This window comes from Poromitra crassiceps (assembly GCF_964638095.1).
Source record: "Poromitra crassiceps genome assembly, chromosome: 29".
Lineage (NCBI taxonomy): Eukaryota > Metazoa > Chordata > Actinopteri > Beryciformes > Melamphaidae > Poromitra > Poromitra crassiceps.
Window position 1 is genome coordinate 4,139,339 of NC_139641.1, and position 20,044 is coordinate 4,159,382.

General features: G+C 43.7%; 1 protein-coding gene across 1 annotated transcript in view; it reads left to right on the forward strand.

Moving 5' to 3' along the window:
• ddc (dopa decarboxylase) overlaps positions 1-20,044 on the forward strand; it is a gene marked incomplete at its 3' end in the record, with an annotated part of 51,149 nt that overhangs the window by 16,487 nt on the left and 14,618 nt on the right. Inside the window, exons 4-9 of the mRNA XM_083662733.1 lie at positions 6,126-6,260; positions 9,058-9,201; positions 11,537-11,603; positions 11,992-12,086; positions 17,888-17,955; positions 20,043-20,044. The exon at positions 20,043-20,044 is cut by the window's right edge and continues 75 nt beyond it. Coding sequence (XP_083518859.1) covers positions 6,126-6,260; positions 9,058-9,201; positions 11,537-11,603; positions 11,992-12,086; positions 17,888-17,955; positions 20,043-20,044 — 511 coding nt within the window. The remainder of the gene's footprint in view (positions 1-6,125; positions 6,261-9,057; positions 9,202-11,536; positions 11,604-11,991; positions 12,087-17,887; positions 17,956-20,042) is intronic.

Here is a 20,044-nt window from a genome sequence, read left to right on the forward strand (position 1 = left end):
CTAACCAAATCGATATTGAAATTAATCGAATCGGAATCGAATCGAATCGAATCGGGATTAATCGATTCGCAAACCTTGTGAATCGGAATCGAATCGATTCTTGAAATTTGAACCAATACCCAGCTCTACTCATGAGGCTACATGTTGTACATGCTTGGATCCTTCTGGATTGCTTCTTTCATCCCTTTTGGCTGACTGAAGTTGAAGTTAACATGACATTAGAAGACACAATGTTATTTACAGGTTTTGTTATGAATGACCTTTCCTAAGCCCCACCCCTTTTTTACATCAACTTTCCAATTTCCTGTTATACTAGACTGTAAGTCTATGGCAGACCAGGCCATGACCTCTGAACTCTCAATACTCCTTACTGTAAAGTCAGCTATGATCAGATCGTGGAGATGATCATGTGTCATGATGGCAGAAAACAGGCCCGGCTCCAGACCCAAATTACAGAGGGGGCCTGCCCCTAGCTTGGGGGGGCCAAGCTACCCAAGGGGGGTCCGGGGGCCCCGGAAGAAGATTTTGTAGATTTTAAAGTAAAATTCGTCAACCTGGTGCATTTGAGAGCAAAATGAAGAGGCTAAATCTATGAAGAACTACACACATCTCTAATGTCTAATGCCTAATGACTTTACAGATAATTAGGCCTAAACAATTAATAATAAATGTATTTACACATTGTGCATTCATTGTGACAAATTTACAATAGTTAATATCCAGCCAGAATCATTGCAAATGGATGTTCAAAGTAACAGTTAGCAATAGCATTCAGTTAATCAATGCCTAATGACAGCCAGATTCCGTTTTAAACTTTTTTTTGAATGGGGGGGCCAGTTTGGGGAATGAAGGGGGCCTGGCCCGGTCAGGCCCCCCTCCAACGCCGGGCCTGGCAGAAAATAGCAAAATAAGGCCTATATAGGCTGAAAATAACCAGAATGATAATTTTCTGTAGCTTGTGGCGTTACCATAATTGAGCCATTATGATAGCACTTGCCCAGTTGATTTTCAAAACAACAAACGTGTTTATAGGGAAGCTTGGTAGGGAAGCTTGATTGACTGCCTCTGAATCAATATTCCCCAGCAATTTGTCTACTATTGATTCATCCCATCTTTCTAAACAGCTGAAAAATTGCAGGAAATTGCTTTTTTAATATGTCACCCATAGTGAGGATGATGGCATTGGAATTGTTTCGTGTCAGAAGGGCTAAGCATTAGTTTAGTGTTCCATTGACACAAACGCAGCAGCAGCAGCGGTTTGGCCGTGGTTTACAGAGATTTTCTGTTTCTAACCCCTCCCCCTGTTTACCCTAACCCTAACCCTAAGATCTCAGAACGTTACCAATTTACAATTTTCGAGACGAAATTGTAACATAGGAACGTTAGTCCAAAACGTTGCTATTTTACAATTTTCTGTGAGACTGTGTTGCATGTGTTGCATGTGTTGCAGCAGCAGTGTGTGTGTGTGTGTGTGTGTGTGTGTGTGTGTGTGTGTGTGTGTGTGTGTGTGTGTGTGTGTGTGTGTGTGTGTGTGTGTGTGGCAGTGGCGCCGGAACGAGTTTGCAATTAGGGGGACAATTCTTTTTTCTTTTCTTTTTTTTCTTTTTAATTTAATTAAAAAAATATATAAGAAGGGAGTCTTGACTTTTTTTTGGACGTTTGGATGATTTTTAGCCATATTTAGAGGTGTGTGTGTGTGTGTGTGTGTGTGTGTGTGTGTGTGTGTGTGTGTGTGTGTGTGTGTGGGTGTGTGTGTGTGTGTGTGTGTGTGTGTGTGTGTGTGTGTGTGTGGGTGGGTGGAGCTGGTGAGTGGTGGAGCATGAGAGAGCACTCTGATGACAGATCATGTCACGACTCTTGTATTGTGAGCACCTGAGTGCGAGAGCGTGTTTTTGTTTCTGTCTTGCCCCTGCTCTTTCTAAGTGCAGCTCACTATGGAAACCAACAGGCCTCCTCTCTCTCTCTCTCTGGCTGCAGCGGGGGCGGGGCTATAATGAGCGCGTTGTGACAGCACTATCATTATGGACCTCAACACAGAGAGACGAGATGCTTCTAAAGTTCCCATCCGCCGGCTGACCTCACGGCTTTTCATTTTTCACCCCTATGTGAGTCATTAGACCTTGGTGTTCAGAACAAAGGACGCTGCTCTCGTGATTAAAATGCAGACTCATGTATGGCAAATAGCAAATGAGTCACTAATTGACTAATAAAATCAAAACGGAAAAAAAGTGCGATTGTTTTTATACAAACCAGCTCAGTGAGGCATTTCTGATTAACAGTCTCTCTTTTAACGTGGTCTTTAATAGTGAATTAGTGCAGCGCGCTATCTATCTCTAAGAGCGATAATTGCACTGAATCTTTCAGGAAGTGTAAAGAGCACCTGTGCCTGACGCAGCCAGAGTTTTGAATTATGTAATTAGGGCCGACTAAATGGGCAGATATGGCTAATTAGTGGCCAAAATAAGTGAACACGGGTTCAGCACCATGGAGAGCCCCATTCATTAGCTGCTGACGAAGCTCACTTGTATTTGAGCGTTTGATTGACGTGCCGGTGGTATTTGAGTGTTTGATTGACATGCTGGTGGTATTTGAGTGTTTGATTGACATGTCGGTGGTATTTGAGTGTTTGATTGACATGCCGGTGGTATTTGAGCATTTGATTGACATGCTGGTGGTATTTGAGCGTTTGATTGACATGCCGGTGGTATTTGAGTGTTTGATTGACATGTCGGTGGTATTTGAGTGTTTGATTGACATGTCGGTGGTATTTGAACATTTGATTGACATGTCGGTGGTATTTGAGTGTTTGATTGACATGTCGGTGGTATTTGAGTGTTTGATTAGCATGTCGGTGGTATTTGAGTGTTTGATTGACATGTCGGTGGTATTTGAGTGTTTGATTGACATGTCGGTGGTATTTGAGTGTTTGATTGACATGCTGGTGGTATTTGAGTGTTTGATTGACATGTCGGTGGTATTTGAGTGTTTGATTGACATGTCGGTGGTATTTGAGTGTTTGATTGACGTGTCGGTGGTATTTGAGTGTTTGATTGACATGCCGGTGGTATTTGAGCGTTTGATTGATGTGCCAGCGGTAACGTTCCAGGCGCCTCAGATGCCATGCTTACGTTATGGCGCTGCCTGAAAAGATTGTCAGTGGGTCAGGCTGAGCTGAATGATGAGTCAGCACACCCTTTGAACAGGTCAGGCTTCTCCTCTAATGAAGGTGTGGAGGTGTAGATCCATCAATAAACTCAGTGTGTGTGTGTGTGTGTCTTTGTGTGTGTGTCTGTTTGCATGAATAGAACAGACACCCATAGAGAAAGGACAAAGGCCTTTCGACCAAGACAAATATGAATGAATGTTAATAGAATGTTCTTCTAGTTCCAGTGTAGGTGTCAATGAAGACATACATCTCAGTAAGACACATTTATATGAAAACATCCATGAAACTGTTTTGCCCATGCCATTATAAAAACAAAATTCTGTCATAACACCTACTCTTTCAAAAAGTGTTTATTTTGTATTGTACATTATACCACATTTTAAGGTCCTGCACCTTAGAATTCGTAGATAGTGTGTATATAAAAACTTTAGAAATTGTTTTCCGTGTTAGGAGCAAAAGCCTTCCAGTTTGTATTCAAAAGGTTTTTTAATTAAGAGAAGGAAATTACAATTTAAGAGGGTTATGCATTTTTAAAACAGGCAAAGCAAGAATGAATGTCAAATCTCGATGTGTTTCAGTTTTGGGAGTTAAACTATGGAATAGCCTTTGTGATGATTTGAAATTGTGTACATCATTGTTCAGGTTTAAAAAAGCCTTACAAAGTAAAATAATTCAGGATTATAACTTACAGTAAATTCTGTCTTTCTTTCTATTCTTTATTTTGCTGCAGATATTCTGGGTTTTTCTAATGGATGATACAGGATAGGCAAAAAATAAGCCTTGGCTTCAGCCTATTCCTTTTTTCGGTCATTGATTGTATACATTGTATTTGTGTGAAATGGTTTGATATGTACATGTATGATGATGTTCTCTTGCTGTATATTCACACACATTTTCATTCATTCATTCATTCATTCATTCATTCATTCATTCATTCACATAAATCAGATATCTTCTCTCTCCAGCCCAATTGTGTTTCTTCCCCAAATGAATGCAGTCCCACAAGCTGGTAACAGCCTCCCTCCTGTCTCTCAGGGCACAGCCAGTGAAGCCACGCTGATGCCCCTGCTGGCTGCTCGCTGTATGACAGCCTCCCTCCTGTCTCTCAGGGCACAGCCAGTGAAGCCACGCTGATGCCCCTGCTGGCTGCTCGCTGTATAACAGCCTCCCTCCTGTCTCTCAGGGCACAGCCAGTGAAGCCACGCTGATGCCCCTGCTGGCTGCTCGCTGTATGACAGCCTCCCTCCTGTCTCTCAGGGCACAGCCAGTGAAGCCACGCTGATGCCCCTGCTGGCTGCTCGCTGTATAACAGCCTCCCTCCTGTCTCTCAGGGCACAGCCAGCGAAGCCACGCTGATGCCCCTGCTGGCTGCTCGCTGTATAACAGCCTCCCTCCTGTCTCTCAGGGCACAGCCAGCGAAGCCACGCTGATGCCCCTGCTGGCTGCTCGCTGTATAACAGCCTCCCTCCTGTCTCTCAGGGCACAGCCAGTGAAGCCACGCTGATGCCCCTGCTGGCTGCTCGCTGTATAACAGCCTCCCTCCTGTCTCTCAGGGCACAGCCAGTGAAGCCACGCTGATGCCCCTGCTGGCTGCTCGCTGTATAACAGCCTCCCTCCTGTCTCTCAGGGCACAGCCAGTGAAGCCACGCTGATGCCCCTGCTGGCTGCTCGCTGTATAACAGCCTCCCTCCTGTCTCTCAGGGCACAGCCAGTGAAGCCACGCTGATGCCCCTGCTGGCTGCTCGCTGTATAACAGCCTCCCTCCTGTCTCTCAGGGCACAGCCAGCGAAGCCACGCTGATGCCCCTGCTGGCTGCTCGCTGTATAACAGCCTCCCTCCTGTCTCTCAGGGCACAGCCAGCGAAGCCACGCTGATGCCCCTGCTGGCTGCTCGCTGTATAACAGCCTCCCTCCTGTCTCTCAGGGCACAGCCAGTGAAGCCACGCTGATGCCCCTGCTGGCTGCTCGCTGTATAACAGCCTCCCTCCTGTCTCTCAGGGCACAGCCAGTGAAGCCACGCTGATGCCCCTGCTGGCTGCTCGCTGTATAACAGCCTCCCTCCTGTCTCTCAGGGCACAGCCAGTGAAGCCACGCTGATGCCCCTGCTGGCTGCTCGCTGTATAACAGCCTCCCTCCTGTCTCTCAGGGCACAGCCAGTGAAGCCACGCTGATGCCCCTGCTGGCTGCTCGCTGTATAACAGCCTCCCTCCTGTCTCTCAGGGCACAGCCAGTGAAGCCACGCTGATGCCCCTGCTGGCTGCTCGCTGTATAACAGCCTCCCTCCTGTCTCTCAGGGCACAGCCAGTGAAGCCACGCTGATGCCCCTGCTGGCTGCTCGCTGTATAACAGCCTCCCTCCTGTCTCTCAGGGCACAGCCAGTGAAGCCACGCTGATGCCCCTGCTGGCTGCTCGCTGTATAACAGCCTCCCTCCTGTCTCTCAGGGCACAGCCAGTGAAGCCACGCTGATGCCCCTGCTGGCTGCTCGCTGTATAACAGCCTCCCTCCTGTCTCTCAGGGCACAGCCAGTGAAGCCACGCTGATGCCCCTGCTGGCTGCTCGCTGTATAACAGCCTTCCTCCTGTCTCTCAGGGCACAGCCAGTGAAGCCACGCTGATGCCCCTGCTGGCTGCTCGCTGTATAACAGCCTCCCTCCTGTCTCTCAGGGCACAGCCAGTGAAGCCACGCTGATGCCCCTGCTGGCTGCTCGCTGTATAACAGCCTCCCTCCTGTCTCTCAGGGCACAGCCAGCGAAGCCACGCTGATGCCCCTGCTGGCTGCTCGCTGTATAACAGCCTCCCTCCTGTCTCTCAGGGCACAGCCAGCGAAGCCACGCTGATGCCCCTGCTGGCTGCTCGCTGTATAACAGCCTTCCTCCTGTCTCTCAGGGCACAGCCAGTAAAGCCACGCTGATGCCCCTGCTGGCTGCTCGCTGTATAACAGCCTCCCTCCTGTCTCTCAGGGCACAGCCAGTGAAGCCACGCTGATGTCCCTGCTGGCTGCTCGGTGCAAAGCGGTCCGGCTGGTCCAGGCCTCGGACCCCCAACGCTCTGAAGCTGAAGTCATGTCCAAACTGGTGGCCTACACCTCCGACCAGGTAAGCCCAAGACTCTCCTTTAAAGCAACTTCATCCGACTACATGTCAAGACAATGAAGACATGTCTGTCATGTGATCCGCATCCAGTCTGTCTGTCTTAAGAATAGTAGCTGTCTACACTGCATGCCAAGCTGGTAGAAGGACAAAAAACATCCCTTCTCTAATCAAATGTTTCAATTATTAGCAAACAAACACGCAAAAGCAAAGCAATGGTCAAATGCCTTTGGTTGACCCTGACTAGTCAGCCTAGATCTGAACTTCCACTGTAATTAAAGGAACACTCCGCCCATTTTCAACCAGCTTTGTATCATTAGAACATCAGTAGTATATCAGAAAACTGTAAACGGTTTTGAAGTCTGTCATTTAATTTGACAGTTATTGAGTGTTAAAGTGTGGACCAGTGACATCACTGGTCCACACTAACTCAAATTAATAACTCATTAACTCAAATCAACTCTCAATAACAGTTATTGAGAGTTGATTTGAGTTAATGAGTTATTAATTTGAGTTAGTGTGGACCACACTTTAACACTCAATAACTGTCAAATTAAATGACAGACTTCAAAACCGTGTTGATTTGAGTTAATGAGTTATTAATTTGAGTTAGTGTGGACCAGTGATGTCACTGGTCCACACTTTAACACTCAATAACTGTCAAATTAAATGACAGACTTCAAAACCATGTTGATTTGAGTTAATGAGTTATTAACTTGAGTTAGTGTGGACCAGTGATGTCACTGGTCCACACTTTAACACTCAATAACTGTCAAATTAAATGACAGACTTCAAAACCGTTTACAGTTTTCTGATATACTGCAGTACTGATGTTCTAATGATACAAAGCTGGTTGAAAATGGGCAGAGTGTTCCTTTAACACCCAGGGCCCTATCTTTGCAACGGCGGTAATTTTGCATTTTGCACTGGAATAGCACCGCGCAAAGCTGTTTTCAAGCCAAAAAAACCGAAATGTTTTAAAGTTTTAATATTTTTTCGGATGAGAACGTAACATTCCAAATATGTGACCAGTTAAGCAGTATAACGCCTATTTGGAAATATTTAACGAGCAGTGAGGGCTGAGAGCGCTGGCTGTGTGACCAGTCGGACTAGCTAGTATCTGTCAACCCAGCTACTACTGGCAGTGAGAAAACACTGTCGACGTGCTTTTGTAACGAACTAGTTAAATGGCGACCGGGTACAGCCATCGGCTCCTCGCAGCAGTAATGTTATGAACATGTAACTGAAGTTGGCCGCAGTGTAGCTTAATTCTGAATGTTGCCAAACTTAATTCATAGTGACGTTTTATTTTGAAAATGGAATGTCAAAAGGGGGACCTTGACGATGGCGTCGTCTTGCCCAAGAAAAGTCCACCTGGCCTTGCATCAGTAAGGGTTGCCTCAGTAAAGTCCAGCTGCCCTTGGATCAGTAAGGGTTGCCTCAGTAAAGTCCAGCTGACCTTGCATCAGTAAGGGTTGCCTCAGTAAAGTCCAGCTGACCTTGGATCAGTAAGGGTTGCCTCAGTAAAGTCCAGCTGGCCTTGGATCAGTAAGGGTTGCCTCAGTAAAGTCCAGCTGGCCTTGGATCAGTAAGGGTTGCCTCAGTAAAGTCCAGCTGGCCTTGGATCAGTAAGGGTTGCCTCAGTAAAGTCCAGCTGGCCTTGGATCAGTAAGGGTTGCCTCAGTAAAGTCCAGCTGGCCTTGGATCAGTAAGGGTTGCCTCAGTAAAGTCCAGCTGGCCTTGGATCAGTAAGGGTTGCCTCAGTAAAGTCCAGCTGGCCTTGCATCAGTAAGGGTTGCCTCAGTAAAGTCCAGCTGGCCTTGGATCAGTAAGGGTTGCCTCAGTAAAGTCCAGCTGGCCTTGCATCAGTAAGGGTTGCCTCAGTAAAGTCCAGCTGGCCTTGCATCAGTAAGGGTTGCCTCAGTAAAGTCCAGCTGGCCTTGGATCAGTAAGGGTTGCCTCAGTAAAGTCCACCTGGCCTTGGATCAGTAAGGGTTGCCTCAGTAAAGTCCAGCTGACCTTGGATCAGTAAGGGTTGCCTCAGTAAAGTCCAGCTGACCTTGGATCAGTCATTTTAACGGTGAACAAGCCCCTCTGTGATGGAGAGAGACAGTGGGTCAGGCAGGCAGCAGCAGGCTCTGATCAGTTGTAATACTAAATACCAGGCTGGCTCTCTGACTGGGTTATGGAGTTGCCTGAGGGCCACACAGACCTTTACAGGGAGAACGGCTAGTTGTTTTTTTCTACTGCTACTTCATTTCCATTCTTCCATGTTCCTAGTGGTTGGGGCCTTGTGAGTTTGATTTGCACGCCTAAATGACACGTCTGTTTGCGTAGTAATCAAACTTAAAACCCACTTATTTATTTTAGCTTTCCCCTAGGGTCCTCCCTCTCTCTTTACACATGTTGTGTTTTTATGTTTTTATCCTTTTATGTTTTTATTCTTTTAGTAGCTGTTTTTATATTTTTATTTTTTATATTTTTATTTTTCCTTTGATTCCTTTGATTGCTTCATTGCTTTTATCATGCATCTGTAAAGCACCTTGTGAAGTCCTTGGATTTTAAAGTGTGCTATATAAATTGAATTTACTATTATTATTATTATTATTATTATTATTATTATTATTATTATTATTATTAATATATTTATTATTTGTTGATTGAGAATATGTCACTCGAGTTCTCTGGTTGTTATTCTGCATGATTCTGCCTCATCCCAAAATTTTAATGTATATTCATTGGAATGATGTGAGGAAACGGACCATGGAAAACAGTAACCGTCTTTGCGCCCTGGCTTCTTCAGGCTCATTCCTCAGTGGAGCGGGCCGGTCTGATAGGAGGCGTGAGGATGAAGAAGGTTCCTACAGACGACAGCCACGCCATCCAAGGAGCCACGCTGAAGAAGATGCTGGAGGAGGACAAGGCGGACGGACTCATCCCTTTCTATGTAGGGAAACATCAGACAAACATTATGCACTTAGACAGGTCCAGACACACCAACGCACAGAGGTGGACATGGTAGGTTCATCATTGACTGATGGTAGACCTTTCTGGAGCGGCCTACATTGCCTTTACATTGATAGCCAGGCCGGAGCCAGTATGGTTTCGGGTTGTCCGTCCGTATGTACAGTACGTACGTATTTACGTACGTCCGATGTTCGTTAACGCAATATCTGACCTTGCCGGAATTTCGTTGACTTGGACTCAAGGATGAACTTAGATTAGATTTTAGTGGTCAAAGGTCAAGGTCACTGTGACCTCACGAAAGGCATTTTCAAGGTCGTTAACGCGATATCTCACTAATGCCTTAATGACATTTCTTCAAATTTGCCTCAAATGTCCACTTGGACTCGAGGATGAACTGGTTAGATTTCGGTGGTCAAAGGTCAAAGTTCAAGGTCACTGATGTCACGAACACAATTTCCAAGCTCATTAACGCGATATCTCAGGAACGCATTGACGGAATTTCATCAAATCTGCCTCAAATGTCCACTTGGACGCAAGGATGCACTGACTAGATTTTCGTGGTCAAAGTCAAAGTTCAAGGTCACTGACCTCACCACCGCCCATTTCACGCTCGTTAACGCGACATCTCAGGAACGCCTTGAAGGAATTCCTTTGAATTTAGCTCAAACGTCCACTTGGACTCAAGGATGAACTAATTCGATTTTGAGCATCAAAGGTCAAAGTTCAAGGTCACTGTGACCTCACGACCGCTCCTTTCATGCTCGTTAACGCGATATCTCAGGAACGCATTGACGGAATTTCATCAAATTTGCCTCAAATGTCCACTTGGACTCAAGGATGCACTGATTAGATTTTGGTGGTCAAAGTCAAAGTTCAAGGTCACTGACCTCACGACCGCCCATTTCACGCTCGTTAACGCGGCATCTCAGGAACGCCTTGAAGGAATTCCTTTGAATTTAGCTCAAACGTCCACTTGGACTCAAGGATGAACTAATTCGATTTTGAGCATCAACGGTCAAAGTTCAAGGTCACTGTGACCTCATGAATGCCATTTTCTAGCTCGTTAATGCGTTATCTCAGGAACGCCTTCACGGAATTTCTTAGAACTTGGCTCAAACGTCCACTTGGACTCAAGGATGAGCCGATTACATTTTGGTGGTCAACGGTCAAGGTCACTGTGACCTCACGAACGCCATTTCCAAGCTCGTTAACGCAATATCTCATTAACGCCTTGACGGAATTTCTTCACATTTTGCCCAAAAGTCTGGACAGACATGGATGTCGACTGCTCACTTGTTGGCGGAGGCATATTACCGCGGTGTGGTCATTCTAGGTGTATCTCTATTGAAATGTGATGGTTCTTGTTGTTCATACACACAAGATGAAAATATTTCTTGAGCTGCTCATTTTTTTCCCCACAGCGTTAACACTTACATTTACAAATTATATAATAATACAAGTTAGAATTAGATAAACGACTGTAGTCATTGTCATTTGCACAGTGCAACACGCTTCACTGTTGTATCAACATCATTGCAGGCTGCAAAACTGATGTTGAATCAATGCTTTCCTGATTTCAGCATTTAATCAATGTAGGTTGCGTCGCTGCATGAATATTGACTCTAAGTTGATACAATGCTTGTTTGCTATCTGGGTCATTATTGGACAGGCACACACAGCCACTTAGAGAGCCACTAGACACGTACCTTCCCTGGTGACGCTGTGCACCCTGAGGCCTCTGTTGAATGATAGCATTGTTTGTGTAAAACCCAGTGTGTGTTTGTATCTGATTAAGGTTGTGTCAAACCCAGTGTGTGTTTGTATCTGATTAAGGTTGTGTCAAAGCCAGTGTGTGTTTGTATCTGATTAAGGCCAATAATCCCCGTCTCATCTGGACCTATGGATCACTATCAGTGAAGAATGACCCCAACCATTGTTGTCAAGGGGCTTGCAATCAAGCCTGCTGAATCATCCATTTGTCGGACATGTGTGTTTAAATGAAGAGTCATGTGATATCCGTGCTTGTGTGAAAGGCTGTTAGCAGCCATGAGCATGATTTAGTATTTTTCATTTCCACATTATATTATAGTATTGTAAACATGCATTTCATTTCCATAGTAAATATTGGGTGGCAATTTGACTTTCAATGCTTTCTGGAACATATCTGATTATTTAGTGACTGTAAACAGGGAAAGATACTTTTCAAATGGTATTATAATAGAAGTCTTTGTTATTTGTCAGTTGTTTGATAGGTTTACTTTTTAGAAGAAAATGTCACAGTAGTGTTTAGTGATTGGTTGGTTTGTGTCTTTCAGCTCTGCGCGACGCTTGGCACCACGCCGTCATGTGCTTTCGATCACATCACTGAGCTGGGGCCCATATGTGAGTCAACACACACTTTAGACATGATACACAACATGGGAAAACACCACAATAACAACATATCATCAATTGTATGTCAATGTTTTCCTTTTGAAAGGGACAACAGATTAATTTATGCATGTGTATTATTGTGTTATTGTATACCTTTATACTCCAGGCCATTCACAGTCAGTAACCCACATCTGGATTATTATTATTATGATTATTATTATTATTAATAATAATAATACTAATATTATCATTATCATTATTATTATTATTATTATTAACATTATTAACATTATTATTATTATTATTATTATTATTATTATTATTATTATTATTATTATTATTATTATTAATCTTTTCCCGGGATGTTCATAACCTGTATGGTCATTGTCTGTTCCAGGTAATGCAGAGAAAATATGGATGCACATCGACGCAGCGTACGCTGGGAGTGCGTTTATCTGTCCTGAATTCAGACCTTTGCTGAACGGCATTGAGGTGTGTAAAAGCATTCGATCGTTCATTCTTCGTAGTGACAAACACTTTTTTCCACTATCCTGAAATTAGCGAATAACTGACCGTGTCCTAACTGACCGTGTCCTAACTGGCCGTGTCCGTCGAGCAACTGTGTTTAGGAGCAACTACATGTAGCAACGAAGCGTTGCCTGATTTAAATAGGCACAACGCAATACAATTGCACCTTTTGATTGGCTGGAAATGATGGCGGTGTCCAGGTGGTTTCCAGGACTTTACAACCTATACCCATGACCTTCCTCGGATCATAACCCACCTCCATGCCCATTTTCAGCCCAATCCCAATCCTATTGTGGGCGTGAGGTGGTTTTTCCAGTGTGCAGGCGCGGACTGCATAATCGGGCATGTCGGGCAAATGCCCGGTGGGCCACTCACCCCAGTCAGGCCACTCACTGAACAGCAGGCCAGGCGCCACCTACTGGTTTACTAGTGGTTTTATTACTTTATTCAGGGTTAAAGTGGGTGCATCTCATTGTAAAATTGGACTCGGCCCAAATTGGGCTTCAAACGGCCCAAATTGGGCTTCAAACGGCCCAAATCTGGCTTCAAACGGCCCAAATTGGGCTTCAAACAGTCCAAATCTGGCTTCAAACGGCCCAAATTGGGCTTCAAACGGCCCAAATTGGGCTTCAAACAGGCCAAATCTGGCTTCAAACGGCCCAAATTGGGCTTCAAACGGCCCAAATTGGGCTTCAAATGGCCCAAATTGGGCTTCAAACAGGCCAAATCTGGCTTCAAACGGCCCAAATTGGGCTTCAAACGGCCCAAATTGGGCTTCAAACAGGCCAAATTTTTCGGCGGCACCCTTCGGACGCTGGCACGCACGTCGGCCCATATCAGCCTGGCCTGCTTGGTATCTAATGCCCGGCCTGAATTAGAATCCCAGTCCGCCCCTGCCAGTGTGGGGTCGGGTTAGTGTGGCAAAAAAAAAAAATCTGTTCAATTGCTTGTGAAAATCTCCACTCTCAACTCACCCAATCTATGAAAGACAAAACACGTACAGAAGATTATATCCAGCTGCTTCAATTCTGTTTGATAATGGGCGTAACGTTAATGTCAAGAGGAAGCGTGCCGGAGTGCGTAATAGGCCAAACAATCGCCACAAGATGGGGGAGCTTTTGAGGCTGTTGAGCGAGGCAGCTGCAGCACTCCCCCCCCCCCCCCCCAGCTGCAGGCTGTGCAGACGCAGAGATAAGGACAGAGTAATTTCCTGAGGCAGCGTCAGACCTTTAGATAGGAACCGTGCTGCTCCTCCTCCTCCTCACCACAGAAATATCACCGTTTGTCAGACACACACGTTCAAACAACGCAGGGTCAGGACTATAAAGGCTGCTTTCACCCTTCCTCACCCTGACTGACAGTTAGCTCTAACAGTGGCTGTTCACAAACTCGTACGCCGTTATATTTAGTGGTGTGCAATGGTGGAAGGAAAAGTCACCTATTAGAATATTACTTGAGTGAAAGTCTTAGAGTACCGGATATTACTGTACTTAAAGGAACACTCCGCCCATTTTCAACCAGCTTTGTATCATTAGAACATCAGTAGTATATCTGAAAACTGTAAACGGTTTTGAAGTCTGTCATTTAATTCGACAGTTATTGAGTGTTAAAGTGTGGACCAGTGACATCACTGGTCCACACTAACTCAAATTAATAACTCATTAACTCAAATCAACTCTCAATAACTGTCAAACTAGATGAATGATGCATAGTTTGACAGTTATTGAGAGTTGATTTGAGTTAATGAGTTATTAATTTGAGTTAGTGTGGACCAGTGATGTCACTGGTCCACACTTTAACACTCAATAACTGTCAAATTAAATGACATACTTCAAAACCGTTTACAGTTTTCTGATATACTACTGATGTTCTAATGATACAAAGCTGGTTGAAAATGGGCGGAGTGTTCCTTTAAGTATTAAACATCATATTAAATGTAGGCTACTTAATGTATTGAAAGTACAAGTAAATGCTGTTAACCCATTGATACCTGATGCACCTTGATACCTGATTTGTGTGTGTATCCCTTTAAGACCGCGAACCGCGGTCTTAAAGGGATACACACACAAATGAGGGATATACACGCAAATGCTGCATCAGGTATCAATGGGTTAAGAAAAAGCAAGCAAAGCAAACCCCCCCGGTTATTTTTTGTTTTTTCTCCAAGTGAAATGTTATATGGTCACTCATGATTCAGTAGGTCACGTGTTGGCTTGGTTCCAGCGTTAAAACTCGTTAAATAAGGATTTTTCTAAATGTCTGTGGAGATAATGAACGGGGAACTCTCTTCCAGGGCAAAAAAGTCCCATGACTGTTCAGCTCTATTCTGTTTTGTTCAGAATTAAACGGAATGTGAGGTCACGTGATCAGTTGACCAGATTCTTCATGTCCATCTGACATGCTTGATTGGAAATTTGATGGCCACTCTTGTATGGATACACAGGCTTACTGTACAATACAATGAACAGGAAGTCAAAGATACTTATAGGGCACACATCAGATGACATCTGTCTTGACGCACACTTGAAGGCTACTCTCTAGACTCAACCTATCTGTCATTCTGGCCCTGTAGAGCAGTGGTTCCCAACCACCGGGCCGCGGACCGGTACGGGACCGCAACGCATTTGGTACGGGGCCGCGAGCCCAGGGCATCTTTTTTTTTTTTTTTTTACAAACATTTTTTTACAAACTACAAACATAAATAAACGTCAACTTGAAACTATGTTTCAACTACCACACAGCCTATAATATTATAGCCTATGTTTATAATTTTTCTATAATTTTTTTTATTTTATTATTATTAAATTTGACAACCAGTCCGCGACTTTTTTTTCTATCTATTTACCCGTCCTTGGCACAAAAAAGGTTGGGAACCCCTGCTGTCAGGGCTGGACTGCAATGTAATTCTACCGGTGCAATGGCCGGTGGGCCGCTCAATAGTGGGCCGGTCAGGTTGGTGAAAAAGTATGTATTATGTATTTGAAAAAAAAAAAAAAAAAAATTGGGAATTGAAATGTACCCAGGCCCGGGCCCGTGTTCCGCGACCCATGAATACACCTAAAACCCCTAGACCGGGTCATAACATGTGGCTTTATAAGTAAATCCCCAACCCATGCGAGCGTGAGCTCGAAAAATTGGGCCGATTCGAAATTGTGGGCCTGTCTGACACATGGCAGGTAGCTTTTTTGGTCCCAGTCCAGCCCTGCCTGCTGTAGAGGGCATAGTGTGAGATGCAAATGTAAGATACAGATTATCTGAATATGACGTCTGTGTATCTGTCTGCGTATGTACAATAACTATATGTGTCACCTAAATGAAAATGTATATGAATATATTAACTAGCGGTTGTCCAAATACAGGCTAATGTGATTAAAAATGTCCCTATCAGTGCATTACTGCCACCAACTGGAATGGAGTGGGGATCATGATTAACGTAATTTAGCAGCTAGGAGCACCGTTCTGTCAAAACCTGCTCGCTTGCAGACTACCAAATTTCTCCCAATTTTATTTTGAGGTAACAAGGTAACGGAGATGTAGTGGAGTAAATGTATACATTTTATTTAAGAAATGTAGTTGAGTAAAAGTGGAAGTTGACAGAAATAAAAATACTCAAGTAAAGTACAGATACGCCCCAACAAATATGTAATTAGTGTACAACCGCGCTGGACGGTTGGTTCACTTGGTTGGTAGGATATGAGTGAGGGGGGCAAGCAGTCAGCATAGAGTCACTGCATGAAATAGGCCACGCCCATCACGGGGGAAAAGCTCCGTTCATTTCCACACACCAGCGTCATTTTCCTTGAATGAAACATAGCTAAAAGCTGTTGTGTGGTGGGGCTGCGCAGACAACAAATGTAAAAAAATCGCCAGTTAAAGTTTTTTTGTACTCCTGAGCAAAACAAGGAAGCCATTGAGAATTGGCAAGAAGAAAAATGTGGATCTAGCTGTCAAGAAAGTAAGTTGGAGTGTTCATCTTCCGTATATACGATCGTTTTGTGCAACACGCAACCATGCACGCGACATAGGAGAACGCCAGGATTGGAGCGGGGAGTTCTGTTTTCCCCCGTCTTGGGCGTGGCTTCTGAATGATGACGCGTTACGCAGTGTCTCTATGGCAACTGTCAGCCAGGAGTCTGCCTCACATTGTCTCCCCACGTGCCACGCTGTTTTATTACGCTCGTGGAGGCGGCTGGAGAAAAAGGATATTAGAAAAGAGATAACGGAGAAAAAGATTGGAACAGAGGATGACAAAAGGCTTGAACAAACCTTTCAAGCAAAGGGCTGTTTCCAGCTGTCTGCTAGATGTCGCTTATTTTGCATTTCAAATAAGAGAGTGTTTGCTTTAGTGTGGATAACACTGCTGTTGATGAGGCCTGCATCTCTGCTGAATGAGGTGTGTTGTGCTGTGAAGTGTTTCCAAACCTGCTGGAGATAAAGCCATTACTTTCATTTCAGTTATTTTACATGTTAGTGTAAGAAGAACCTATAGAGCTGAACAGTCACGTGACATCTGTTGCCCCGGAAGTGAGTTTTCCCATTCATTTTCTCCATAGACATTGACAAAAATCCTTATGTAATGAGTTGTAAGGCTGGCAACAAGCCAACTTATGACCTACTCAATCGTGAGTGACCATAACATATTTCAGTTGGAGAATAATTATTAATTGGACAATAACGGGGGGGAGTAATAAGGGGGGTTCGGAGCTGGCGAACACATTTTCGATTTCTCCCACACATCTTTATTTTTTGTTTTTTTCTCCAAGTGAAATGTTTTATGGTCACTCACGATTCAGTAGGCAGCCTTAAAACTCATTATACAATATAAGTTTTTTTTTTAATGTCTGTGGAGAAAATCAGAGCCGTATAATAGAAGAGTTCCGACATCTCCATTCACTCCAATGGACCAGTTTTTTACTCTCAAGAGTTCCAGGAAGTAAGGTCCTGGATTAAGCAGCACTGTCGAGTTGCAGCAAAATAGACAGTTTGTGTTGTACTCTGAAAGGGTTTTTCATCCCTTTAATCAAATTGTACATTATCAGCTTTATTTTAGCATGCAAAAGTAGCGCGAGACCCATTCCTGGCTGTTCATTGGCTAATGAGTCTCGCATTTTGGTCCTCCGCTGACGCCACTCTCTCTCTCAGAGGTTCTCAAATGTTTTTCAGCCAAGGACCCGTTACAAGATAGAAAATATACCGGGGACCCCCTCATTCTGATTTGTGATTTTGGGGCTAAGCTTAATTGTTTCCACGGTAACGTGCTTGACTTTTAATTTGATAGGTTTGTTATTAGAATAACATCCATGAACCATTTTAGATTGAAAGCATACACTATTTTCGTTGAACTATGAAGATTTTGCAAAAAAAATTTTTTTTTTTTTTTTTTTATTACATTACATTTACATTACGCCATTTAGCAGACGCTTTTGTTTTGTCCAAAGCGACTTACAATATCACAATTTGTCAACAGTACAGAAAACCACTATGCAACACAATCAATGACAGCCAAGATATTTTGATAGACACCATGTAGGAAGTAGTTTGAGAAGGAATAAGTAACTTTTCGCGGACCCCCTGGCAAAGTGCCACGGACCCCCATTTGAGAACCACTGCTCTAGAGGACACTAGAGAAAATGAATGGGAAACTCACTTCCGGGGCAAGAGATATCATGTGACTGTTGAACTCTGCTGCATACCGGTATTCACCTATCTTGTTATTTCATCATTCATTAACAACTCGTGTTTCCTTTCCTTTATTCCTTTTGAAGTTCGCCGACTCCTTCAACTTCAACCCACACAAATGGCTTCTAGTCAACTTTGACTGCTCTACAATGTGGTAAGCTGGTCAACCATCACACACAGTGACACACCTCAGACCATCACTTTACATCTAGATCTGTATTTTGTTGCTCAGTTGTCCCAAAGTGACCCTGGAAGGTCACGTATCTTCATCCAAACTAATTACAGTAACGTTTGTCATCATCACAAAGCCCATATACATCCGTCTACACCTGCATTGTTTGTACAGCGGATATAGAACCCCGCCTTCCAGCTGCCCTGTCTGTCAGCAGCAAACAAAACCAGACGTGCGCTGCATACGTCCTATAAATAGAAACGGAGAAGAGTTGGGACCTGAAAACAAGGGATGCTTTCCATCACCTCTGGCCATAGCCTCTGGCTCAGTCTGTCATGACCAGTTTTCAGTTCTAATAATTGTATTATTATTATTATTATTATTATTATTATTATTATTATTATTATTATTATTATTATTATTATTATTATGTTTTTACGATTTCTCCCCATTTTCTCCCCAATCATCATTTTATCGACCTGTCATATTCACCTTATGTTCAGACCTTACAGTGGGCCAAATTCTTCCGGGTCCTGTTAACACTTCCGGCGGTCACGGCGCAAAATAAGAGAGTTGTTTTTGGAGCGGACAGTGCAGGGGGTAAAATAAAGAACGTAGCCTACTACTTTGAGCTCGGTACACAGCAAGCAAGCGAGTATATCCACTGTTAGCCAGGTCAGATAACGTTATTGTCGACATTGACGAGCACTTTCTTGTAAAACATACCTGGACTCCAACAAAGAAAGCTTCAGATAGTTGTCTCTCCTCCGAGTTGCGCTCGAGCCACTTACGCCTATAAGACCTGCAGACGTTAACGTAATTCCCTGGAATGCGAGACTTAACGAGCCAGTTACATGGCGTTGCATTCTTAGACATTGCCGTTTGCTTTTATTTGGTATGTTACATACAATTGGCCAAATTATTAGTTAATTCAGAGTTAGATGATATTGGAGCAGCGCAGCCATTTTATTTTATTTTATTTTTAGCGGAAGTTGTGACACGACCACACAACCGGGTCAAATGGGCGTGGCTACATAAGGTGAATAGACAGAAATGTTTCAGGCCGATGCCGCCATTTCATTTGAAAGCCTTTATCGGATTTAAATGACGTGCCAATATCATTGTGCATCCCTACTACATTGTGCATCTTTTGAAGCCATGTAAGGTCCTTTTGATATTTATAGACACAAACTACAGGAGTGTGGTTTCCCTGCTTGTTAGACACACACTACAGGAGTATGGTCTCCCTGCTTGTTAGACACAAACTACAGGAGTGTGTTTCCCTGCTTGTTAGACACACACTACAGGAGTGTGGTTTCCCTGCTTGTTAGACACACACTACAGGAGTAGGGCTGGGTTAAAAAAATCGATTCTCCGATTTTTAATCGATTTTCATTTTAATCCTCGATTATCAATTCATATGTCCAGAGATCGATTTTTTTTTTATTAATTTTTTTTTTTTTTTTTTTTTTACTAAACAGGCTAAAATATTGTGCTGTGTGTGGTAGTTGAAACATAGTTTCAAGTTGACGTTTAATTATGTTTGTAGTTGAAACAAAAACATAAATACTGTAGGCTACATGAATGGAAATGTTTGATCATTAATATCTACTTTTAGAAATTATATAGGCTGAAATCAAATCACTGTGCATAATTGTGAAAGTGTCTTTATTGACAGATGAAAAGGCTGTTATTTACCCTTTGTCACCACGTGGTGAGTAAATATATGTGTAACTAAAACCATTAAAATTGACAACAGGTCTGCAACTTTTTTTCCCCATGTATCTACTTGGCTGGTTGGAAACCCCTGTGTTACATAACTGGACAGTCATGTAATTCAGGGTACAGCTCAAAAACCACGTTTTGGTATCACTAACCAAATCAATATTGAAAATTGGTCGAATCGGAATCGAATCGAATCGAATCGAAATTAATCGATTCGCAACCTTGTGAATCGGAATCGAATCGATTCTTGAAATTTGAACCAATACCCAGCTCTATACAGGAGTGTGGTTTCCCTGCTTGTTAGACACAAACTACAGGAGTATGGTCTCCCTGCTTGTCAACAGGG